Source organism: Mus caroli, unplaced genomic scaffold, assembly GCF_978045245.1.
Source record: "Mus caroli unplaced genomic scaffold, Mus_caroli_1 scaffold_16, whole genome shotgun sequence".
NCBI classification, from domain to species: domain Eukaryota; kingdom Metazoa; phylum Chordata; class Mammalia; order Rodentia; family Muridae; genus Mus; species Mus caroli.
In genome coordinates, this window is record NW_028227271.1 from 19,551,242 (window position 1) to 19,577,493 (window position 26,252).

At 54.6% G+C, this 26,252-nt stretch overlaps 1 protein-coding gene across 5 annotated transcripts in view; it reads right to left on the reverse strand.

Moving 5' to 3' along the window:
* Positions 1 to 26,041, reverse strand: part of Prr5 (proline rich 5) — a 40,863-nt gene extending 14,822 nt beyond the window's left edge. The window contains exons 1-3 of one of the 5 annotated variants that reach the window (XM_021183021.3): positions 25,969 to 26,041; positions 8,071 to 8,190; positions 1,129 to 1,209 (exon numbers count right to left, since the gene is read on the reverse strand). In XM_021183021.3, coding sequence (XP_021038680.1) covers positions 1,129 to 1,209; positions 8,071 to 8,180 — 191 coding nt within the window. In that variant the 5' untranslated portion in view covers positions 8,181 to 8,190; positions 25,969 to 26,041. Of the gene's footprint in view, positions 1 to 1,128; positions 1,210 to 2,148; positions 2,508 to 8,070; positions 8,385 to 19,554; positions 19,881 to 25,968 lie in introns of those variants that run through there. The other 4 variants (XM_029470052.2, XM_085831499.1, XM_021183019.3 and 1 more) reach the window with 4 other exon arrangements.
* Between the last annotated feature and the right edge of the window lie 211 nt (positions 26,042 to 26,252).

A 26,252-nucleotide genomic window follows, 5' to 3' on the forward strand; every position in this document is an offset into this window, starting at 1 on the left:
AAGCCCACAGCCATCACTTGAGGATGCCTGGCGTTTTGTTTTGCACTGGTGAAAAAGCAGCTGTCCCAAGATCATCTTATGTCTCTGAAGTCAGCATCTCCCATCACCCTGCTTTCTAGTCAGGTGCTGAGACACACGGTGGCTTCTCTGAACTGTACCCCCAATCCATCCTGGGGAGAAGGGTAGCCCCTTAAGGCCTACAGGCCTCTTAGAGAGGAGGTGGCAGTCAGAACCAGAAGGGCCAATGGGGATTTAAAGATGTGGGTACCCTGTCTTCCTGGGTGTGATGCTGGGGTCAGAACCTGGGGCCTCCCTCGCACGGGCTAGGCTGGAGCTCTTCACTGGCCAACCCCAGACTGGTCAGCAGATTGTTCACATTTGTTATGAAATGGGTTCCCTAGGCTCACAGACACACTGTGAGCAGTGGGGGACTATCAGCAGCGACAAGCACGGGGACTTCAGAGGCACCTCGCTCCATGCTGTTCCCAGTGCCCTTTTGTACCCTGGACCTTGATTTACCCACGTAAGGGCACTTTCAGGTGAGTATGGTGTGGCTGACCCCTGCCCTATTATCCCTTAAGCCTTGCCTTCGCCAGCAAACAGAAGATTTGCTACTGACTCTTGCAGATATACTTTGTATCTGGAGAGAGAGTGCTCTGGGTCAGGCCTGGGGGTTAATGGCACAGACTGGAAATGCCCCATTGTGTCAGCTGTGTGACCCCAGGGGAGGTAGCTTGACCACTCGGGATTCTATTCTCTTCTACTAAAAATGCTGATTGAAAAACTCTCTCAAAGCCACAGTGGCCTGGTCTACAGCAGTAGTCTGAGAGGGCTCCTCTGTCCTCGGCTGCTTCCCAACCAGGATCCTAGCTAGTCAAAGGAAATGAGGGGTGTTCGTGGCTGCACTGTTTCCGGAATGGCAGTGGGTCATTAAGCAGGTGGGCCCTTCCTCTTTGACAGAATAAATATCCTCTGTAATGTACCGGGTGGCAAGGAATGTGGACATTATCTCAAGCCACTGTCCAAGTTGCACCCTGCTGACCCTAGAAGGGCGGCTCCAGGAGGGGTGGAGTGTGGGCCCTCCCTCTCCCAACCCCCTGGCGGCACAGATGGGTTTCCCAGACTCACCGGACGCCCTCATTGAGGATGAAGAGCTCCTGGTCGGGCAGCCCCTTGCGCTGGAAGACCGCGATCACTCCGTTATGGATACTGTGGGCAATAAGGAGAGTGGTCACCCAGAGGCACTGGGTCTCTTACATCCCTCCAGGCCTGCTTCCTCCCACCTATCCAATCCCATTCAGTCCCACTCAGCCCCTCCTGAAATCATGGGCATACCCACACCCTGCTACAACTCCAGGTCTGGGCTTGTGACACATACTCTGGCTCACCAGAACCTGCCAGGCACCCTGCAGATCCTGTAGTCCAACCTGGGCAGAACATCCCTTCCTTCCTGCATGCATGTTCCTAAACCTCCCAGCTGGGCCAGACACTGGGGGGCCCTCTGCATCTCTTCTCTCTTTCCTTCCCTTGTGTCCAGGTCCTGACTTTGCCCCCACCCCCAATGCTTCTAGTCCCATGGCGGAGACCCCATGAGCCACTGGGATCCCAGCCCTCACAGCCTCTTCCCTGGGGCAGAGGAATGTTAACAGTGAAGCTGACCCTGTTCAGGCTCTGCTGATTATGACTCTCTGAAGCAGGAAGCTGCAAACACTTTTTTCTAAAGGGCCAGAGGGTCAGGTGTTAAAGGTCCGAGGGCTATTCAGCCTCCTGAAGCTATCTGGCTATCTGCTTCAATGCTGCGAAGTTAGAAATGTTAGTGGGACTGTATACCAATAAAACCTTATTATTCATGTATCAGGTGATGGATTGGGTTTGGCCCATGAGAACTGCATGAAGTTCAAGCCCTGCATGACCTGCAGAGAGCCCCTGAGCTGAGCCCCATGGCACTCAACCCTCCTAGTGCTTATCCGGGCACTCAGGGGAAGCTGCTGCCAGCCCCAGGACATTTGCACACGCCTTTCTTCCGCATGGCTATCCCCTGCTCCTCTACTATCTACTCAGTCCCTTCTTCCAGGTCACAATTGCCCTCAGCCCACACGGCCTACATCAACTCAGAACATGCTTAGTCAGTGTGACCCCTGGACTAACCTTTCTCCGCTGCTGGCTGTCCTTGTGAAGACCAGACCACTGTTTGTCCTTCTCTTAAACTTGGCTCACAGTGATACCTGAGAACTTTCCTACCATGCCGGGAAAGCCTCATCCATAGAAACAGATCGACTGGGGGTATGGGGTGCTTGCTAAGCATGCCCTGGGAGGTCGAGGACTCCATCAGGGCAGACGGTGGAGGTCCAGACTGGCCAAAGTCGGAGCAGTGCCGGTTGTTAAGGTTCTGTTTGTCCTTCTTCCATTATACCTTCTGGAGAGACGCCCTGACTCTACTTCCCTGGCTCCCTGTGGTCTGGGGTGCAATGGTACTAGTGCCCTGGAACCCCTCCTACCCAAGGCTGGGCTCTCAGGTTGTCAATGGTGTGAATCACACTGGGCGTGAAGGTGTCTACTTAATTACTCTCCCCTCCAGCACTACCCTAGGCCGCCATAGCCAAGCCAGCAGCCCCGAAGCCCCACCCACCGCCACCACATAGCCACCTGACCATCTCCTAGGCTAGTCCAGGTTGAGGCTCTTCTCACCCACCCCTTGTGCCCTGCACTGACTCCAGCCTCATGGACAGCCTGAGGGGCGGGCCTGGGTTTACGCTTGCTCTAGCTTCCAGGCCCTGGTGTTCCCTTGAGCTGAATGGACAGTGCCCACCTCCTAGGGGCATTTCAGGGTCAGGACACCTGGGCCACACCCAACCCATGGACCACCCATGTGGTCTCTCAGTGTTTTAAAGGCCAACACGTGGTGGGGACAGTCAGACCTCCGTTGTAGAAGACACTAGGGCTTAGAGAGGACAAGAGACACACCTACTCAGCAGGACCAGAACTGAAAAGAGGCACTGGCTTACAGTCCCCTCATCCCATTAAAAAAAAAAAAACAAAAACCAAAAAACAAAAAATAAGGGCTGGAGAGATGGCTCAGCAGTTAAGAGCACTGGCTGCTCTTCCGAAGGTCTTGAGTTCAATTCCCAGCAACCGCGTGGTGGCTTACAACCATCTGTAATGGGATCTGATGCCCTCTTCTGGTGGGTCTGAAGACAGTTACAGTGTACTCAAACATAAATAAAATAAATCTTAAAAAAAAAAAAAAATTAAAACAGCAATCCCAAACAAACAACCACCTAACGCGCGCGCGCGCACACACACACACACACACACACACACACACACACACACAAATCAAAACCTGTCAGCTACTTGGAGAGAGGGAGGAGAGGACCAGAGGACCCCATGCGATCTGTCATCCTGAAACACAGAAGTGAAACCCTGCCTTTCTCAGCCACAGCCTCCAGGCCAGTGTGACAAGCCCAGTCAGGACATCTGCAGATGGTCCCCAAGAAACCACAGGAAGTGGAGGGACTTCCGGGTGAGGCCAGGGGAGGGCATCCTCAGGTGTAAAAGCCCCACCCCTCTCTGGCCTCTAGCATCTACCAGAAAATAAGGCTCTCTGTGCAGGCAGGCCAGGTTCTGGTCCTGGCGCACGTATGACCTCATTGGGTAGGCACAGGGAGAAGCAGACGCCAGGCCCAACAGCAGCTCAGCCTGAGACAGACTGCTACCAGAGAAGGGGCTGCCTACTCCAGAGAGGAAGGGCAGGTCCCTGAAGGCCAATCTTGGTTCTACTGAGGATGAACAATCTCACCAAGTCTTGAGATTCCTGTAGGGAGGGGTGGGAACACCATCTTTCCTAGATTCCCGGCTTGGTCTGGAGTCCCCTAGAGGCATCCGAGGACACAGAGATAGCCAGGAATGGGGGTTTGGGAGCTGGGGGTTGGGGGTTTGGGGGTCGGCTTCCTTAATGTACCTGGAAGCTACATGACAGGAAGCCATGTCTGCACCTCAGACTTGCTTCTTAGTACTTAGGGACAAAGGTTGGTCGGGGCCTGGGGTGCATATCTCACAACTGCTAAAACCACAAGTCTAACAAAAGCCAAATCTGTTCTGACATGTGTCACTCAGCCACACTGGGCTAAAGCACAGTACAGCGTAGCTGTCTCTTAGGGTGGCTCTGGGCGCTCTGTGCTACCTTGTCTAGTTTCCTGAAGCACCTGAGACCCTCGGCTCCAGGTCCTTCCTTATCTTTAAGAACAGCAAGACAGGGCTGGCGAGATGGCTCAGTGGTTAAGAGCGCCGACTGCTCTTCTGAAGGTCCCAAGTTCAAATCCCAGCAACCACATGGTGGCTCACAACCATTCGTAACAAAATCTGATGCCCTCTTCTGGAGTGTCTGAAGACAGCTACAGTGTACTTACATATAATAAATAAATAAATCTTTAAAAAAAAAAAAAGAACAGCAAGACAGGACACTAGGTGCCAGCTCCTCCTCTGACTTGTCCCACCCTTCACAGATTCCGTGACCACACAAAGTCACCTAGTCAGGCCGGACCATCACCTCAGCTCAGCAACTGTAATATAACCGCACCTTCAAAGTCTCCTAGCCACATGAAAGCTGGCACCCACAGGCTGAGAACTAGGGCAGGGACACTTTGGGGGTCACTGTTCTGCTAACCCCAAGGGGCTGAATGCATACAGTGCCCACCTCCTGGGGGCCTTTCAGGAACAGGCACTCAGGACACCTGGGCTACACCCAACCCACGGACCACCCACTATCTGTGGTCTCTTCAGTGCTTAACACCAATATGCAGTGGGGACACCAATTATAGAAGAAAACACTAAGGCTTAGAAAGGTCAAGGGTCACATCTTCTATTCAGCAGGACCCGAACTGAAATGAGGCCAGTGAACTGAAATGAGGCACTGGCCGACAGTCCTCCTGTCCCCACCCTTCAGGATACACAGGTTAGACCCTGCTCCTTTTGATTCTCCCTAGCTCTGTGGGTTTTCCAAAGTCCAACCAAACAAACTAACAAAAACAAAAACCAAACCAAGCCAAGCCAAAATAAACAAACAACAAACAAACCAAACAAAAAAAACCCTGTCAGCTACTTGGAGCTAGGGAGGATGGAGGAGTCCAGTCTCAAACTGGGCCCTCAGGCAGATCACAAAGGCAAGATGAGTGAGGGCTGGGAACCTGAGGGTCCTAGCCTGGAAGCTTTGGCTCTGGCCTGGGTGGGATTTAGGGTGACCTGCATCTCTCTGAACCCCAATATTCTCATGTGTGTAACATATGCCAACCCCCACCTAAGGTTCCCGAGAGCCCTGCTGCTCCTTGTTCCCACTTGAGTGAGGGCCATCACCCCTGGATATATATCTCTAATCACCAATGCTTGCTTCCCTGTGCCCCAGACGGGCCAGGAACCCAGTGGCATCCCTGGACACTGGGCTCCCTGGGAGTCCTGGTTCAGATTCCAGACAGTGCTGTCAGAGGACATCCTGGTCACCTCTTTCCTCTCACATCCTCATTCTCCTTATGGACATGGATAAGGATAGCCCACTGGGAGGAGGAAGGGGAGGGCAGGGGCGCACACCTTGCTTTGTAGGGGTCCTGCACTTTGGGGTAGACTTTCCCCTGCTCCTGCCTGCCCAGGGCCTCCACCTACTGGGGGACAGACAAGGCACACTGGCTGAATGAAGGCTCAGATAAGATTCACCCATGAGTTCCCCTAGCACCTTAGGTCTATTGTAGGCACCGGCTAGCTTCCGGGAGTTTTTCCTGGAGCCTCTACAGGTGAGAGGCTGGAGGACAGCAGGGCATCTCCCCGGCAGGAGGAAGCTGTTACACCCTTGAGCTCTGGGAAAGCAGCAGCGGGTTCTCTGAAAACAGTTCCCGGACTCCACAACAGCAGTGTGGGACAGGCCAGCAGCACCATGCCTCTTTCAGAGAGCTTCCCATGTTCCTGCACACCTAGCTAGCAGGCACGGAGGGCAGGGGCTGGCCAAGTAGCCAGCGGTCTGGTGTTTCCCCATTCTACTTCCCCCAAGTGCTAAGCCATCAGCAATTACCGCGTTCCCCCCCACCCCCTGAGCCCCTGGTTTATTTTCCAACTTGGTCTAGGGTCTCTGGCTCTGAACAGGCTGTTCGATCCTAAACTAACACTTCAGCCTGGTCAAGCCAACATGAAGAAAATGAATGAATGAATGAATGAATGAGTGAGTGAGTGAATGAATGAATGAATGTGTGGACTATCTTAGGACATAGCAATAGCTGTGCACCAAATTCATGGGTTGTACCCAGTGTCACTGCAGTGGGTTGGACAGTCCCTGGTGCAAGGCTAAGGCTTACAATCTGACTGGGAAATAAGACTCTTTAATGCTGCAATGGTCGTGAGATGAAGGAGGACCATAGCTTGCAGGGCTAGCCAGAATACAGGAGGCTGACACAGCTGTCCTGACCCTGCTCAGGGTTCATGTCCTGGAGCCCTTGCAGGCACTGGGAAGGCAGCAGAAAGAGAGGCAGGCGTTGGGGCTGGATGGCGACTCTGGGTCACCATCACCAGTCCCTTTACTTATGTGTGTCTGTACGTGGGAGAGTATCGGGACTCAAGCCACGCAATGCTATACAGTATGGGTCCTGGCCGCTTTGGGTGACCCTGAATCTCCCAGCTGGGATGGGGGCATAAAACCTCCCTTGTTGGCTAGGATGGTGAGGACCCTGAACAGGCTGGCCCAGGATTGGAGCACAGAACACAGCCAGAGCCTGCCTCCCCAGGCAGGGCAAGCCTCCGACCCTTGCAAGCCTCCCCCTCCCAGCGCTCTGGCAAAGAGTAAATCTTCTCACAGTCATGACTGGTGGCACATGGCGCCATCAAAGCCCTCTGAGCCAGAGGCCCCCAGATGGGGTGAAAGGGTCCCCACAAAATTGCTTCTAGTAACTTCCGAGACACTACTCTCTGAATGTTCCTAGACTTGATTTCTGAGTTACAGGGTATACCTACTGTGTGCCAGAACTCATGTTCACAGCCTGATTACACATCTTCACATTTACTCCAACAACAGTCACTCACCCATATTATTGATAAAGAAACTGAGGACCAGAGGTGGAAAGCAAACTGCTTAGGGCCACACAGCAGAGGAGTGGAGTTGAAATCTGAGCCAAAAGTCAGCATGGCTCCACTAAACCCTGGCCAGAAACAAGGAAGGGGACGAAGAGAGTGGTGAGCAGTCCTGGGGAAAAGGAGTTTTCCTTCTCTCACAGTTCTGCTCCCAGCCCAATGAGGAGACCGGTGTAGGCCCAGCATAGAGGGAAACTAAGGTAGGTAGTCTAAGCTCTCAGGCAGGCTGCAGCTTAGTGGAGGGTGGAACTTAGGGTCCCTGCTGGCAGCCGGGTGCCCCCCAGATTGCTCTCGGGCTAGATGAACAGAAGACATGTGTCCAAGTGACAGCCGCGTCCCTAGTGGCAGACCACAGAGGGTGAAGAACCTGGCAGGATTTCTCTGCCAGGTGGAGGGGTGGAGTGGAGAGCCAGCATCCACAGACCTCCCTCAATCCGTGTTTTACTTTGGATGGAAATACTTTTTTTTTAAAAATTTTTTCCTAAAGGGCCAAGAGGAGACCCATCGGGGAACTAGGGCTAAAAGAACTATCTGTGACTGGTTGAGAGCACAGCTGGGGGAGGGGCTTCCCACGCCCGGCTGGTCCTGGATGGGCCTCCGGAAGGGTCCGGTAAGGAATGTCTGGCAGCTGGCGCACCCCCGCGGACAGCTGGGAGGCCCAGGGTCCAACTCGGGGAAAGCCACCGCCCACCCCGCGCCGAGGGCCCGACACGCATACAGGAAGTGCAGCGGCGCCCCGCCGGGGGCCCGCGAGGTTCAAGTGCGCCCCTGCGAAGTGGGGGCTCAGAGGCTTCTTGCTCCCCGGCCGCCCGCCCACCCACCCCCGGGGAGCGATCGTGGGCTCGAGCCGCCGACACGTTGCACTCACTTCCCTCCCCGCGCACGGCCCAGCGGCGGGGCGAGCTGCGCGCAAAGTGGCGCGGTGCGGTCTCCGGCCACGCCGCTCCGGGCTGCGCGCCTTACCTGTTCCAGGTGGCGTTGGCGCAGGCCCGGCGCTGCTGCGTGCCCCGCTCGTCCGTACCCGCCGCGCCCGGCTCCCTCTTGCCCAGGTCACTGAGGCTGGGCGAACTCATGAACTTCAACCTGCGGAGAGTCCTCATGCTCACCCCGGCCCACGCGCGCCCCGCGTCCCCTACGACGATAGTCGGCTGCTAGCAGCAAGCCCGGCGACCCCGTGGGGTCCCGCCCGGGTCCTGCGCCCCCGCCCGGGGCAGCACGCCCAGCGCGGGGCCCTGCGAACCATGGCTCGCGGCGGCGCAGCGTGGAGCGCTCGGAGCGCAAAAGCAGGCCGGGGGCGGGGCCTCCCGCATGGGCGGGGCCATAGTGGGCGTGGTCTCCCGTTGGGAGGGCGGGGCCGGCGTCTTGGAGCCCTCTGCGGCCAAAGGGCCAGCTCAAGGGGTTTGCTCTCAGCCACCTTCCTTCTCTCCCTTCGGAAGCCACCACACAGGAGCTACAAGGCAGTTCAACCCCAACTGTCCACCCGGCACCCAACCAACCCTGTGGTCACACACACACCATGCACAGGGACTCATAGGCTCCCATTAACGTCTCCTAAACTCACCCCTCTCCAGACACCCATCCCAGAAGGAAAGGCTGTGCCCACAGAGATCTATCCGGACCCCTTCACGTGGACACAGGCTCCGCCCACTGCGGATCAAAGCTTTCTGCCGGGTGCCTCAGTCATCAGCCCCACCCCACCTGAGTTTAGCATGACCAGGCTGTCCTAGAGCCTTTTCTCTCGGGGGAGGGGCCGGGGACTAGGTTCCTCTCAAGCCGGTACCTTGGATGATTGACTGGCCAGAGGGGTTGTTGCATGAGAGTTGAAGGAATGGAGGGCAGTGATACCCCCTGAATCCCAGATCCCCTTGTATGGTAGAGGTCAGAGTGTCTCCTCAATCCTTGTGACTTAGGCACAAGGCAAAATGATCCTAGGACAGGACAGCCCTGGGGCATTGAGACAAATATGAATTCTACCTGTTGGGAATGTTGTGGGGGCACCCAGGGCAAAATAATCTCTCCCGGGTCCTGCCACCAGAACATGGCAGGCTGGACCAAGGCTCATGAACACACAGTGCCCCAGCCCTTGACACCCCAGCCCCTGACACACAACACAGCCTCCTTCAAGCAAGATCTGGGAGTCCCACTCGTTTTGCCTGCCACGCCCAAGCACAGCCCCAGGTGACCTGCAGCAGAGTAGAGCCATGGTTCAACTCCCACCATCAGCATTTCCTAACCAGCCACTGTGTACTGGACACCCCCACATGCCTGGCTTAGGAGGCAGGGATCAAACAGACAACTCTCACAGAGCCGAAGGCCACTCAACCTACTGTGAAATGGCAGCCAGGGCAGGGAAGGGCTGGGCTGCTCCTACCTCCTTCATTCAGTCAATGGCCCCAGTGAGGACCTGATTTGGGGGTCAACAGCAGATGAATTTGCCAGTCTCCAAACAACAGACACCAGCTTTCTGAACCATGCCAAGGAACCCAGGTCTGGGAGGACGCGGTATTCAGGTGGGGGTGTAGAGACTGCTCACTCAGATAGGTGTACAGTGGTGGTCAGCATGGCTGGGGGGAAGGAAGGGGAGGGGAGGGGAGGGTTGTCACTGCTCCATAGCACTAGCCTTGAAAGTCCCGGGTGGGTGCTCTCCATCCCTGGAGCAGCTGTTAGTTTTGGGTGAGTCACTTCTCAAAGGCTTCAGTTTCCTGTATGGAAAGTGAAGGCCACACATCCATGGACTCTCTCTATCCTTCCAGGACACCCAGTGCAGACCCTGGGGTTTTACATCCTGTATCAAGTATGTCCAGTCTCTGCCTACGAACTCTATGTGCGTCAGGATAGGTATGAATGCCGGCCAACGTAAAATCACAACCCTAACCCTCAGGCTGTACTGCTCTTGCAGAGGATACAAGTTTGGTTCTCAGCACTAGCATATGGCAGTTCACAAACTACCTGTAACTCCAGCTCTGTGAATCCAGCACCCTCTTCTGGCCTTTTTGGGGCACTGCATGCAAGTACACAAACCCACACTCAGACACACACACTCATGCACGTGATCAAAATTTTAAATAAAAAAGGTCGGATACATGTACTAGGCCTTCCTCTTGAGTCTACCCACTCTGCCCCATCCTCGGTTGTTAGCACCCTAGCCTGAACTACAGATCCTTTCTGACCACTCTTTCTGACTGTTGCCTCTTGCCCTCACAAACAATAGCTAGAGCTGGCCATGGCACACATTGCCCTCCTGAGTTCCCACTGTGCCGAAGAGCAAGCCCGAGGCCCCCAATCCTTGAGATGCCTTCAAAACCTGCGAGCCTCCCTGCTCTCCAGAACCCCCTTCAGTGGAGATCAAAGTTGAAGATCATCTCTCCCTTCTCTGATTGCCCCTGCCCTTGTTTAGACTTAATCTGGCTTTTCTGACATTGTCTATCAGAGCCAAGAGCCGGAACTTGTTCATACCTACCTTCCCTACGCTTGGCACACAGTAGCTACTCAATAGGAATGACTAGATATATCTATCTCATGTTTTAGGTCAGATCGGTGAAAACCAAGATGCATAGACATCAGGCCGCCATTTCTCTGCCATGGGTGTCGCTGCAGCAATACCCTGGTCCCCTCAGAGAGGCCTGACCTTTTATCCAGCACAGTTGGGCAGGGCAAGGGGCAGAACTGACCCCTGGCTGCCCGTCTGGCAGGAGTGGCCAGATGGGAACAGGTAGGCGGTCTGAGTAACCAGAGGGAGGGAGAAGGATGGTAGGTAAGGGGAGGCCACAGTGGGCAGGAGAGGAAGGAAGAAGTAAGCTGCAGGGGGCTCCTAGGGAAGGGGCTAGAAGCAGGACAAGCAATTCCAGAATGGGTGAAACTTAAAAGACATCTCTAGTGCCAAGTGTAGGGGTGCTGGCCTGAAATCTTGGTTGTTGGAAGGTTGAGACAGGAGGATTGCCCTGAGTTTGCAGCCAGCCCCATAGCGAATTATAGACTCTTAGGAGACAGTGTCTCAAAGAAAGGAAAAGAAAAAAAAGACAACATCTCCAGAGAGCAAAGAAACGAGCTGTCCCCGCCCCAGCACAGACGAACACTGGCTACACCCACAGCCCAAGGCAGAAGTGCGACAGAGACGCGGGGGTGCTGTGCCGCCGGGTGTTGGGGCTGGTGGTAGGCAGCTCGGGTGCTGCTGGGTGTGAGTGTTGGTGGTAGGCAGCAAAGGGCAGAGCTCCCTGGGCCCAGAAATCCAAGGTAGAGTCTGGGAAGAAACCAGGCTGTTAAGACTCCTCAGCAAAGACAACGGAGGAGTTGGGTGGGGGCAAGACTAACTCCTATAAAAATGTTCCTGTGGCCCGAAGTGTCAGAAAATCCCAACAAACCAAAACACAACAGCCATTGTTTGGCAGAATTCCTGGACATCTTTTGGTACAGTTATGACCCCTGGAAGCAGGTACAGGGCCTTACATGCCTTGCTGGGTCCTCCGGGCGGGCACTGATGGGGACCTCTGGGCTTGGTGCCTGGATCAAGGATTCAACAGTTGTTTTAGGAGTGGCCTTGAAGAGAATCACCTGTGCCTAAGATTATTGATTATTGACAAGGGAGATAAGTGGATTCAATCTTGAATCCCTCCAGTGTCCCTACCTCAGAACCACAGTCTCCTTCCACAGGACCCAGGTTTCATTCCACCTCCACTTGGCAAGCTAGAAACAGGAACTTGAGACAGGCCACCAAGGGAGACTCAACGAGCATCGGGACCATCCTTCTTGGAGTGAGCCCTAAGTGAGCAACCAGGATGGAGGTCCATCTGGTCTTGCTTGTCCTGACCTTTAAGGGACTCAGTGAACACATCTGGAGGATGGGCAGCATCTCAGAATTTGAGGGTCAATAAAGATAGAAGCTGAAGCCCTTTGAGGGGACCACACTCCCCCACAATCCTCTCTGACTCATGGGGTATGAAAGTACTGAGGGGCTGGGCCTAGGTGGTTCATTTTCAGGGCACAGGACTCAACCCCTGACCCCTGATTTCTAGTCTAGGACAAGATCACCATGTGGTTTCACCCTCTCTTTCCCCATGTCAATCAAAGAGGACAGAGAACTTCTTTGAAGGAGTCAACTGAAGAAGGGATCCTTGCCTGGGGTAGGAAGGACAAGAGATAGGACATGGAGGCAGGGCTTAAACACACTGCCTCATCTGGTGCTCCCAAGGCTGTGGTGCTCCCATGGTTGCAGTGCTCCCATGGTTGTGGTGCTCCCAAAGCTGTGGTGCTCCCATGGTTGTGGTGCTCCCTTGCAGAGGTGAGGGGGTCTCATGTCACAACAGAGAAACAGGGGTTCAGGGAGGCTAGGGCACATGCACGAAGTCAGGGTGTGTACGTGGCAAGGCTGAAGCTGCAGCCTGGCCTGGTGAGCAGGAGAGAGGCAGCCCCAGCTCCGTCACTGTCACCTTCCAGCTCCGTCACTGTCACCTGCCACCCTCAATGCACCCTCCCTAGGCTCTCCTTCTAAGGGTCATCCACTCCAGAAGGGGTCATTTTGCTCCCTGTTGGCAAGGCCTGGAAGTTCCCCAAAGCTGACTGGCATGATGTCTCTAGCAGCCTGTGGTACAGTTGGTGTGTAGGCTCCTTACCCTGGGGTCCCGGACACCCAGGAAAGGGCCAGTGGGCAGCTAAGGCATGTGCCTGGCTGTCTCTCTGGCCTGTACCCCCGGGCTATGCCTCATCCTTCCTTGGTGTGCAGAGGAGGGTGGTACAGGAGAATCACAAGGTCATGGGGTCACACCAGGAGCTTGGCAACTGCTCCTGTTATGGAGGACAGTGGGAGGGACACTGAAGGCGGGCTGCAGAAGCCAGGTGAGCCTGTCACCATAGGGCAAGACTAGGCTAAGACCTTGGAGGGCTCTTCTCCCTGCACAGCAAAGCCAGCTGACCAATCAGCATTCGGGGCAGGACAGGAGTCCATCAGTGTGAGAAGCAACACACTATGGCATCTGCCTTTTTACTTCATGCCACCTTCCGTCAGATCTCCCTGACATGGGACAGCCCCACCTGGCTAGTCCTGGTCCCCCTGTTAAATGCTCCTCCCCTCTTCCCTCCTATGCTTCTGGCTGCTGTGGGATTCTGACCAGCAGAGATCCCTCATCTCCAACACCCTCACCTCATCCACATGACCCCTTACATGACCCCAAAAGACTCTCTCTCTCCAAAAGTTTCCCATCTGTGAAAGTCTTGGACATCAGTTTCCAGAAGTTCTTTGGAGAGAAGCAGGGGAGTTTTAGAACCCTGGAGCTGATCTCTCACTCAGTGCCTGGGAACAGTGAGGTTCTCTTTGGAGCTGAATCTTGGAGTGGCAGAGTTGGTATTTTGATTCCCTTAAGGAGACCCAGCACTGCCAAAGGCACCGCGACCTCAGCTCCTGTTTCATGTGGATGCCTATGGCGCCTGCCCCCCACTCTGCAGGTGAAGGCTCACACACCAGCAGCAGTGACCTGCAGGTTGCCAGCTTGCCTTCCTGCTCTGTCGTCTCCTCTCAGCACCTTCTTGCCAGTGGCTTTTCCTTAGAAGCATTCTTGGAAAGAGTGAATGAATTAGGAATCAGCTCCTGCTAGTGTGACCCAAGAGGAGCCCAGAAAGAGTACACACAGGCGTGGTAGGAGATCTGAATGGAGAGAGTTCATTTACTCTTCTGTTGTCTGAACCTTGCACCTAGCCTTGCCTGCCAGGTAGGAAGAGCTGTTCCCGTCAAGGACCCAGATCCAACGTGGGCGATAGGAACAGAGAGAACCAACCCTTGGCCTGTGTCCCTTACTTCCTGGTTGAGGCCTAAAGAGCCAGTCAGGGCCTCTCAGAGGAGGGTGCTGCTATCGCGAGGGGTGTTCCCCCGAGCTTTCCTAATACCAGGTAGTCAGACTGGACTTCTACACCCAAGAAATTATCTGAGGAAAACTTTTCTGACCCCTGAGCTGGGGGAAAGGTCATGTCACATGGTGGAAAAGGGCGGGGACAAACCCCAGCAGTCAAAACTTTGCTCCTTCAAAATCCCCATGAAGGAGAGACTCCCTGGATGGTGAAATTTCCCAGTGGACCTAGGGACCAAGATCAGGAAAAGCAGCAACATTTACCAGGTACCTGCTAAACCCAGCCCAGGTCACTGAGGCCCAGCTGAGGTTCCAAATCTTGAGGTCACAACAGGGTCACAGGCCGGTGAGAGGCAGCGCAAGGACTGACTCTGGAGTTCCTGTTGCCTGTTTGGCCTCAAGCTTCTCTAATATCAGGTAGCAAGACTGGAACCCATTTGAGGATAGATGGGCCTACCACTGTTGCCTGGACATTGTGGGTGGGGCTCTAGGGGCCCTGGCTCTCTACTGCCCCCAGAGCTTTTATAGGGAACAGCAGCATCTATGGGCTCAACTCCTCCCTGGCACTGGCTTTGATCCCTGGTCCCCTCTAAATGGGTCCCAGCCCTGCCTGTCTAATCCTCAGATCAGGTGTTATGCTTTCTGACCCCTGAGCTTTCTGAGAAAACTCCAAATTCCAAAGCCTGACTCTCAGGACCCCAGGCAGGCAGGGTCCAGCCTCCATTCTTTGGGTCCTGCTTCCTCCTTTGAGCCCTCCAAGTCCTGTTCTCCATCCTTCTGGGCCCTCAGAATTCTGCCTGCTTCCCACCTAGCATTTTCCAGGCTCTGCCCTGCAAAACAACTTAATCACACGCATAATTAAATGGTCCTGGTCAAGGTACGGTCTGGTGATCTCTCTTTGGCTCCACCTCTCGATGGCTATGTATTGGTTTTGGTTTGGTTCTGAGCATAGCGATTAATGTGCACTGCCACCGCCTCGCAGGCTCTCTCTGGTCCAACCAGGCCATTAAAGGCAGACTGAAAGCACAGTGTGCCTCAATTCATCTTGCCTGTCTCCTTCACTGCGGGTCACTTGCTTACATCTGTGGGTAGACACGTCAGTCACTCAAGAGTTGTCTGTCTAAAAGCTTTATCTGTTCCCCCAGCATCTTGCTTCAAGGCTAAAGGCACAAACAACAACTGAGGCAGATGGAGCCAACTTTTACAATGTCCTGTTCCCAACCCTGCAATGGCGAACTGCAGAGATTCAAAGGAGAGCAAAGGAGAGGACACCCCGTCCCCTACTAGGAAGGCCTCTTCTAGAGTGGCCAGGCTACATGCTGGACCGGGAGTGTCTTACGGGAAGCAGATCAGTCCCCACATAGCAGGAATAATCGGGACCACCCTGCCAAATAGAACCTAGATGGGGGTCACCCAGGTTACACCTTCACCAGGATTGCTTAATTAGGTATGCGTTTACATTGTTTTGCAGGGGAGCTAGAGATGGCTCAGTAGTTAAGAGCTCTTAATGCTCCCGTAGAAGGTAGTTCAGTCCCCAGCACCCACTTGGCGGGGGTGGGGGGTGGGGGGGTGGGTTGGGTTGGGGGAGGTGTGACTCACAACTACCTGGAGTTCTAGGGGATGTAACCTTCTTTTGACCTCTGTGAGCTCCTCCAAACACAGGCTCTTACACACATGAATAAAAGTAAGATACATCTTTAAAAAGGAAACATGGTCTCACAGTGAAGCCCAGGCTAGACTGGCACTCACTATGTAGCCCTGGCTAGGAGGCTTCAAACTTAATCCTTCTCCTGCCTCCTATCTGGTGGGCCACAAGGCCTGGCATTTCTAACCCTGTGATTTCACTCCCAGTGTGGGAAAGCTGAGCTGAGGGTCTTTTTCCAGATCCTTCTACTCTTGTCTAGATCAGGCTTTCCCTTCTTCCCAGACCAGATGGTCCTCCCTGGAGAGTCCTGGGGTTCCAAGGAGAAAAGAACCCAGCCTGGGGTCAATGTGGGTGAGCCTTGTCCTCACCTCAACATAACACTTCCTAATTTAAACATTTTTATTACCTTGATTTTCTCTCTCTCTCTCTCTCTCTCTCTCTCTCTCTCTCTCTCTCTCTCTCTCTCTCTCTCTCGTGTGTGTGTGTGTGTGTGTGTGTGTGTGTGTGTGTGTGTACACTCCTGTGCCTTGCCACACACGTAGAAGTCAGGGGCCAGCTTATGGGTGTCCGTTCTCTCTTTCTACCTTGTGGATTTCAGGAATCGAACCCAGGACATCACCTTTTCCCACAGAATCTCTTTCTTGGCCCTACCTCTTTACTGTTTATCACGGTTTTGAGAACTGCACAGGAATGCATTGCAATCTGGTTTTGACACCATCATTGCAGCTACTCTCCCCACTTCGGTCACCTCTGGCTCCAACTTGCCAAAATGTCAGGCAAAATGTCTGGCAGAAGCCCTCTGACTCCTTGACCTAATTGCACCCTCTTCATTCCTCCTCCCCCTTGGCTTGGTTAAGATCTTGGGCTGGCTGCCCTGGAGCTGGGATTCCTGGGTGCTGAGATGGGTTATAAATGGCCAGGGTCCACTCTGCTCCCTGTAGGGCAGGGCTACCTCATGCCAAGCCCCTTCTCCACTGGTTTCCACTGTCACATGACTCTTCTTTGTCCTCTTGGTCACTGGTCACATGGCCTTCTCTCCCCTCCTCTGCCCTCCCTTCCACGGGATGTGCTTTGCGCCTTGTCCCCAGACCTCTTGGCCAGCACCACCTTTCCTGCTCATCTGAGAAAGTATTTCAGGAAATGCTTCTATGTTCAGCCCTACAGGGTTCCCCTCTGAGGATGGAGCTCCCACAGTGCTTCCTCTGAGGGTGCAGCTCCACGGTGCTTCCTGTAAGGGTGGAGCTCCCACAGTGCTCCCTCTAAGGGTGAGGCTCCCACGGTGCTCACTTAAAGGGTGGAGCCCATATGGTGTTCACTCTGACAGTGGAGAACTATAGAGTTCACTCTGAGGGTAAAGTCCCACGGAGCTCACTCTCTTGGGGGGGGGGTGTCTCCAGGATGATCACCCTGAGGTTGGTGCCCCAGGGTGCTCAGTGCCACGCAGTCCTTATTTTCCCCCCTTGGTGTACATCTCCATGAGGCACACTTACTGGAGTATACCTGCCACTACTACCCAGATGCTGTGGAAACCCAGAAGTGCCACTCCCCCACGAGAGAAGCCAGGCTCCAGCTTAGAAGGTAGGTTCTAAGGGCAGTGGAACTCAGTGGGCCGTCTCCTATTCTGCACATGCTGGCCCTCCAAAGGTCAAGGCTGGGTAATTCCTAGGCCCAGAGTTGCCAAGTGAAGAAAAGCACCAGACGGGGCTACTCAGTAGCCACAGCGAGGTGGTCTCCATCTTGCTGCCTCAAGGCCTCTACCCTGACCCACTTATCAGAATCTAAGTGTTTGTGTGTGGGGGGGGTGGGGGGTGGGGGGAGGCGGTTGCACACCTTGCACTAGGCTGCCACCTTCTGGCCAACTGCCTGCTATAGCCATTACACTTGACCACACAGCTCAGCGATCTCGCGGCCCAGCGTTCCTAGAGTTCGCTCCATAGGCTCTATGGCTGAAGCAGGCTAGCTAAATCAGGCCCTACCTCCCCAGAGCGGCAAAGACTGCTAGAGCATCCCATACCTGCTGCGTGTGTGTTCTGCAAAGCACAGGACTCTCGGGAGCCTGCCTGGAGGGGAGCTGGCTCTCAGCTATGCAACTCTCAAATACTAGACACCCAGAAGTGACAGGCACAAGTCCCTTATGTGAATCCTGGGAGGAGTGCCCAGTTCTGTGGATGTTGCTCTAGGAATTCACCAGCAGGGACACTTTGGCAAGCCACTAGGCTCTGTCAGACTATCAACAAACCTCCCTTATCAGATTGCCTGGTGGTTAGCTTCCTCCTTCAGACTGTCCACCCGGCTTCTCCGGTCAGGCTGTGTCTGGTGAACCTAACCTAACAGACTGGCTTGCCGGCCTCTGCCATCAGACTGTGGTCTGCTAGAGTCTCATCAGGCCGTGTCCCTGAATGACCTTGTGGCCATTGAATTCGAGGTTTTTGTCACGGGACTGCCAATATATACAAAGTCACCGAAGGAACCTTAGAATGCTCTTCAAAAGCAGAAGAAAAATGAGAAAGGAACCTCTAGAGAAAGCGTTAGCCCCACGAGGGCATTCCCGTGTCATCCTTTTCCATGCCCAGCTGTGCATATGTGTCAGCCACTATTAGCAGTCTTTCTGTTCCCTGCCTGCTTCTTAGAGTGGACGACACTGGGCCTGCCCCCAGGACTTGAGACAAGGTGTCTCCTGTCCCGGACCCCACTTGTCTCCCAGGCCCAGATGCCTTTATTCTCCTCCCACTGCCCATCTTCCACCACCTTTGAAAGCCAGGCAAACAGAGGCTATTTGCTGAGCTCTGCACAGACAGACAGACAGACAGACAAGGGTTCATTCTGTTTCTCGGTGCCTTCACTGGACACCCGCCACCTGCATTCCCTGTCTTCACCTAACAGACACTCTAGGGTATCTCTAGGCCCAGGAACTTTCACACAGAGTCCTGAGAAGCCACGGAAGTGCTGTAGCAAGCATTTTTCAGGGTCAGAAGAGGGACACCATGGCTGACATGGGAAGACACTGGGACACATGACTGGGAGTGTGTGTGTGTGTGTGTGTGTGTGTGTGTGCGCGCGCGCGCGCACACACACACACACAGACAGCCAGGAAGGCCCTGCAGAGCAGGATAACTTCCCGCAGGAGCTTGAGGACACAGCACCCTTCAGAAGGAGAAGTAGCAAGAAGTGGTGGCAGCAGGGAGGCCTACGAGGGGCAGCTGAGCAGGCGGGAATGAGGGGCAGACACCAAAGGCAGCCAGAGGAACTGGAATTGTGGCCAGAACTGGAATTGTGGCCCTGGTTTGGCAGCCCACAGGGTCCCCACTAGTGACTAGTGTGGCCAGTTCCCTGTCCCATCCCCAGATGTTGTGGCGGCAGCTCCAGGGACCACAGATTTTCCCCAGGGAACTTGACAACCTCAGAGACACTTCCATTCGGCCCAGCGAATTCTCTCCTCAAGCCTCTGGTCTACTGCCTGGCAAGCCTACTTCAGGCTGTGCCAGGGCCTTTCTGGAAAATGGATCTTTTCCAAATGCCCACTGAGGCCCATCCAGCCTCAGGGATATGAGGACATGAAGGACACGAAGGAGTTATGAACATCAGAGAGGTGGAGCAACCTACCCAAGGTCACACAGCACAGAACGCACACATATGACAGAAGCTAGACTGCCGGCCAGGGCAGACAGTTTTATGAATGGATGAGCAAAACAACTCAGCAGCCTGGGCGCTCTCGCACCCCTCACAGCAGAAGGAATTACCATCTGCTGCTGTTTTTTGTTGTTGCTGATTCAAACGTAAAGTCCCACACTGCCACACTAGGCTGGACCTAGGAATTGGTCTTTTTCTGAGTCAGACACTTCTCAGAGACAGACCTGAGATCAGACAAATGGCAAATCTCCTCTGACCACCAGCTCCAGAGAGACCTGACCCATGCTACCTCCACACACACTCAGCGTCCCCATTCTAAAGAGGCAGAAAACCTACCTTGCTCAGGAGCCAGAGGCCGCAGGGTGGGCGAGGGAAGGGGTACCCTTGGCCTGTCTGCCTGTGACCTTGGCGGAGGCCTGCACAGTCCAGAGCAGTTTGGTGTTGGCTCAGCATTCACTGTTCTGGGTGCCCAGGTCTTGGGGCTACCCAATGGCTTACATATTATGAGGAATCCACGTGGCCACAGGACAGCAAGCGGGTGGGCTGGGCAGAGGGCTCACGGGCTGTGACTCAGCGGAACTTGGGGAGGCTGCAGCCAGCTTCGGTGGGAGCTGCCCATGGCAGCCTGCGCAGGGAAGCCCAGCTGCCTGGCTCCCGATAAATATTTTATCATGCTTACGGAGCAGGTCCCAGGCGGTTGCCCGTAGCCCTGAAGCCTAAAGTACACCCCTTCCTGTCCAGGCCTGAAGTGGTGTGAACAGCCAGTGTCAGGAGGTGTAACCGGACATCTCCTTTCACTTCTGACCCAAGATGAGTTCAGGGTATCTTGGCATAGCTCAGCACACAACCCCACAATGTCTACACCCCACTCAACCCTGCTGAGGTTAGGTTTGGCCACGCCCCTCACATGAAGCTCCCTTCTTCACTCTACCTAGAATGCCAGCCAGACTCAGCCCTGCTATCCTGCTAGCTCAGTGCCAGCCACCTCCTTCAGGAAGCTTTCCTGGATGCCCCTTCCTGTCACATAATCCCAGGAAAGCCTATTTTGGAGCCCGACTCGACAATGGAGTTAAGGTGCCCCGGTGATGGGGACAGGATGAGGTTGTATGTAAGCAATGTGGCCTTGTGCATATGGAGGCTCACTCTAGCCGGGAAACTGAATCGAGTTAGGTGGGCACGGAATGTAAGACCCAGCCTCTTGTTTCAGGGACAAGCACGGTAGAAAGGCTACCACCAATATAGCTCAGGGTGACAGCAGCCACTACCAAGGCCTTTCCAGCTTGCTAGGCACCTTCCATGATGTCCCATCTAAGGCTCACTCCTTCTGAGTTCTCTGAGATACAGTGTTCTGGGTCTCATTTGGCAGAGCCTGAGATGCAGAGGACTGTCACATCTCTGTGACATGGGGATCCCACAAAGAGATGTGTGACATACAGAATGTGCTGGGTACAGGGTGTTGCCTGGCTAAGAATTCAGGCATGGTAGGAGCGGGGAGCTGGGCACTGTCTAAAGACAGGGAGGAGGCTGGGATGACACCATATGAAAAAGCAGGACACACACTCAGGTGTTGCCTGATGATATACATGGGCTGGGCACTATAGACACCAGCCCTTTCCAGGATCTATTGGGAAAAAAAAACCCATGCCAGGCAGTGGTGGCACACCCCTTTAGTCCCAGCACTTGGGGGGGGGCAGAGGCAGGTGGATCTCTGAGTTCAAGGACAGCCTGGTCTACAGAAAGAGAGTTCCAAGACAGTCAGGACTGCACAGAGAGAAACCTTATCTGGAAAAACAGACAGACAGACAGAAAGACAGAAAGACAGACAGACAGACAAAGAAAAAAGAAAGGAAGGAAGAAAGAAAGGAACCAGAAGCTGGGCATAGTAGTGCTCACCCCATAATTCCAGTACATGAGAGTCTGAGGCAGGAGGATTGCTGAGACATTGAGGTTAGCTTGGGTGATATAGTGAGTTCCAGGCCAGCCTGGACTACAGGATAAGACATGGTTCTGAAAACAAAACCCAAACTCTCGCAATAATGGCATTGGTCTGAGGGTGTGGGCAAAGTGAGGCTGGAGTCTCCTTCCAGCCCTTGTGCGGCACGAATAGGCCGGGCCCACCATCCTATTTACCCTCCTTGTTGGCATCTCCCTCTGTCTCAGGCCTGGCTGAAGAGAGGCAGGATGGTTACAGCTGTGAATGATGTAAGTGGGAGGAGCCTCCTGGCCCCACCCATGCAGCAGGACCAGAGCCTTGCTCTATCATCCCCTGGTACAGTTAAGGCTACAAATCGAATCGAGGGCTGTGACTACCCACGTCCTAGACTGACAATCCTAGGGGAGTCAGCTCCCTCCCAACCAGAATAATCAAGCCAGAGCCATGTCTCTCTACCAAGAAGTAGCCATGGTGGAATGCCTTCGGCTGTTCATCTGAGTCAGACTATCTCACGGCAGCGTGACCTTGGATGTAAATACTGACCTCACTGCTCCATGTTCATCTGTACAGTGGTGTCACCATAGTGCAACCTTACAGGACCTGCAGAGGGCAACATGGAAGCAGATCCATGTGCCTGTGATCTGTCCTTCTAGAATGTTCCTAAGGCCAAGACCGCTTACGCTGGCTCTCCCGTCACACACTGCAGCCACACAGGGTAGAAAGCTTGTTTTACACGGAGAAAACTGAGGCACAGACAGTAAGAACCCCTCAAACTCAAAGAGGGTGTTGAGGGTGGAGCCAGGTCTAGAACTTGGGACTAGAGCTAAGGGGGCTGTCTTCCAGGCTGGGTGTTCTCCTGGACTGTCCTCTTGGGTGCAAGTCCACTCATTTTGCTGGACAAATGATTTTAAAATTTAATGACAGCCTTCAACCAGTCCAGCAAGCAAACTTTGAGAACCTTCTAGAAAAAAAAAAACCACAAATACATGCAACTGATGCTGGGATCCAGGGAGCCCACATGGTAGCCCCTGATGGTAAGGTATCTTGTCCTTATCTACAAGCAAACCAAAATGGCAAGTGTCAAGTGGCTGGCTACAGAGACCCAGGTCTGAGCCCTGGCCCTTTTCCTCGCTGGTCCTGGGCCTCAGTCTACCCATCTGCTAACTGGGCAGAAACACAACAACCTCTTGGGCTTCTGCGAGAGTAGACAGAGGCCAGAGAAGCTCCCAAAGGGCCCAGCATAGAGCAGATAATCAAGACACAGGGGTACCTGTTTATTTGGGGTGAGTCAAGCTTTGCAGCAGGACCAAGTGGAACAAGGCCTCTGCATGCCTGCCAGACCATCTTCTAATAAGGAGCCTTGCCCTGTCCCCTCCCCACCTGTGCCAATACAGAGAGGTCAGGAGACTCAAGGCAGAAAGGCCCCCTTCCTCTGAGGTGGTTATAGGTGGCACAGGACCGCTAAAGGTTCCCTGTACTCTATGATGTGGGCAACTGTTCCTACCTCACCTGGATCCCTTTAATCACCTCAGCGCTGATGTCAAGGCCCACAGTGGCACTACAGCTTGGGCCTGGATGGCTTCCCTGGAGTCTGCGGTGCTGCAAGAGCCCAACAGTACTATAAGATGGCATCACTACAACAGGGTCACCCCAATCCCACTCCCAGAGCCCTCTTCCCACCTCACCAGCAGAGAACCCTTCTGGCTGGGGCTACCTTCTAATTCTCATTATGACACATAAGGCATGTGGTGGCCATTTTCATCATCTGATAGACAAAGCGGGAGGCAGCTAGAGGCTGGGAAATTTGCCAAGACTGCTGGGCTAGCAAAGGTGCACAGATTAGACCCTAGCAGCCGGGCCAAAGGCTCTACTTAGCCCCAAACTGTCTATTCCCACTCTCCCGCTGCAGAGGAGGGAACCACAGCTCCCAGGGGTCAGGTACCTTCCTGGAACAAGTGGCTCTGGGTTTCCCCTCGTGCCCTCATCTCCTAAGCTTCTCTTCCTGGGCCTGAGGGTTTGAAGGCAAAAAGGATAGCACTGACTACAAAACTCCAGAGTTTAGGATTCCCAAGATTCCGTAACAACATGACTCCAAAGCTCTCAAGCCCCCTATCTGTGCTGGCTTCGGTGGTGCACACCGGCAGCCTAGCCCTCCAAGGCTGAGCCCTGGAGTTCAAGGCCAGCCTGGATAACAATGAAATGCCTTCCCATCCTCCCTTCCCCGCTCTTAAGACAAGGTCGGAGTCTCTTGTTCAGACTGGTCTGAATCTCACTACGGAGCTGAAGATGACCTTGAGAGTTCTGATCATTCTGCTTCCCCACCCCCAGTGCTGGGATTAGAGGTATGCACCATCATGCCTAGTTTATGTGGTGCTGAGGATCGAACCCAGGACCTTGTGAATGCTAGACAAGCATTCCACTAACTGAGCTATGATGCCAGCAGAGATACTCTCCCGCATCCAGAGAAAGAAAGAAAAGTCTCGCATCCAGATCCAGTTTTGAGACATGAAGAGGAACATGATTAAAAGAGAAGAACATTGTTACATTGTTTTTAAGGCCTCATTCTTGGCAAACTTCTGCTTCCCACCTCCTGCCTCTGAATGGGGAGTGACTGGTCCCTGTGGCCTCCTGGGCTTCATGGCAGGATCCCCTGGCCCTGCTGTGTAATGCAGGGGACCACTGTTACCCTCATCTGGATCTCCAGCACTCCATCCATTTGTCAGGAGTGCCTGGCTCTCTCTGTGAGGTCTCAGCCCCACCCAACCCCCTACCCCCAAGTCTGTCCAGCCACCTGTGAGCTTGGGGAAAGTTAAGAAGGAATCACTTTCCTGTCTCTCCATGGGGGTCTCATGTGAGTGCGCTGAATGAAAGGTATCTAGAGAGCGCCTGGGTCTGACTCCCTGACTGGGTGGGGAGTTCTCTAGGCGGCTCTCCTGCCATCCCTGCAGGCCCTTTCTTGCTCACAGAAGCTGGCATCACACGGAGTGCCCGCTCTTCCTCCCCAGGCATTTCCACCCAGCCAGTCCAGGCCTTTCAAGCTATCCATTAGAAACAAAAGCCATTTGCCAAGCAGCGACTGCACAAACACTTTCCCTGCTGGTGAGGAAATACAACTGTGACCATCACCCTCCATTAACACAGTTATCCCGAAAACAAATGCCACCCACCCTGGGGCTGCTACCCTCTTCTGTGCACATCAGTGGATCCTCCTGGGGTACCCAGTATGGATAGAAATACCAAGTCCTAGTTTTCTGCAGAGGCACCAAGGATCAGTGAAGCAGTGATTCCCCCAGAGCTACACACTCACTCAGCAGTGGGCCTTGGAGTTGGCTCAGGCTGACTTGGCTTCATAGCAACCTGTGACCTACAATTCAACAAAGAGCCGTGGATACTAGACTCGGCGGGAGGACCACTCAGGAGGTCATAACCTCTGGCAAGGGAATTTGGGTTCACAGAGAGCAATGGTTGGCTCAGGGACACAGATGAGCCTTGGGACCCTTCTTGAGGGTGAACCATTGTTAGCCAGCCTCCTCTCCATGAGGCTCATACCTGAACATGCGCCAGCACAGGGCTAGGGACTGAGAGACAAATGCAGATTCCTAGGGCCTCAGAAGCATCCCAAGACAACCCAGGAGCCTGCATCCTATACTCAAACATCCTCAAAGAGGACTGAGGATACCCAGAGATCTGATGAGGCGAGCCCCTAGCCTCTCCTAGGAGAGGTTCTCCAGGGTGAGCCCTGGCAGGGGCCACAGGGAGATGGGGCCTCTCTGAATGCAGACCAGGGAATAGGCCCAAGGCCTTTGGGAACCTGGACACAGGCAGGTGCAGCCACTCTCTCAGCCAAGCATATCCCCAGTCCCTCCACTTCCTTGTCAAGTCACAGTCTGCACAGCCCCTCTCAGCGTCACTCCCACCCATGCCTGACAGGGATATGGAGGCTGAGGGGACAGGATGGAGTTGGCCTTCTGGGGCCTGCAAGGCCAGGGACCCTCCCGAAGCTCTGTGCTTTCTTCTCACCCTGGCTCAGCAAGGGAAATCTTGGAAAGCGTTATACTCTGCTGCACATATGGGAAGGCGTGTAGGAATCATGTGATTTGGTCACCGGCTCAGACCCTGGCCGGGCTAATCTGCCAGGTGTCCGGCCCTACCTGTCAGTGGCCAGGGAGAGTGACGGATACCTAAGTGCTCCCCCCTACCCCCGGGGCCTCTGCCTGTGTGGGATCAGCCTGCTGCTCTCATCCAGCTCCTTGCCAGGGGGTAGCTGGAGGCCCAGGGCAGAGGCCAGAGGCCAGAGGCCAGAGGGTGTGGGGCATTGCCTGAGCCAGGAACCGCTTGGAAACAAGGGTCCCCCTCCCTCGACCATCTTTGTTTGCTCTATTAAGGGGGATGATGGAGAGGGAGGGGCAGACTTCGATACTGAGGAGGCATTGAGGAGGATCATGATGGAGGGAGGGTGACAGGATGGCCAGGCGGCTGAACAGAGGGCTGGACTGACCCCAGCCGGACCCACCCACAGAGATGGAGAGAAACTCAGACACCAAGAGAAGGGGGCGGGGCAGGGGCCTCTGAGGGACGAGCCGGGAATATCCCGAGAGGCTGACCGAGATGCTGTACTCCTCCAGGCCACCCCACCCCCGGTCGCCCCCACCCTTACCCCACCTCCGGACGCTCGGCGGCACTCACGCGCACACGCTCACAAGCACTTGCGGCGCCGCCCCGGTCTCGCCTCCTGCGAAAGCGTGTGCAGGCCCCTCTCCCGAGCCCGGGACCCTCCCTACCGCGCCGCCTCGCCTCGCGAACGGACCGCCGCTCACCTCGGTCCCCTTGCAGCCGCTGCAGCCGCCACCACCGCGCAGAGCAGGGACAGCCTGGGGGAGGGACTGCGGAGGCCACGCCCACCAGAGACCACGCCCGCGGAGCCCGCGCCCCTGCGAGACCCCGCCCAGTCCTCAGAGGCTCTGTCTTTAGCTAACAGAATTGGGACGCTCAAGGGGCTGCGGACACGCCCATCATCTCGGCAGAGCAGCTCCTCCTTGTATATTACTGCGTGCATTGCGGAAGCTAGGAAGCTATATGTCCCATCCTCCCTGTAGGAGGC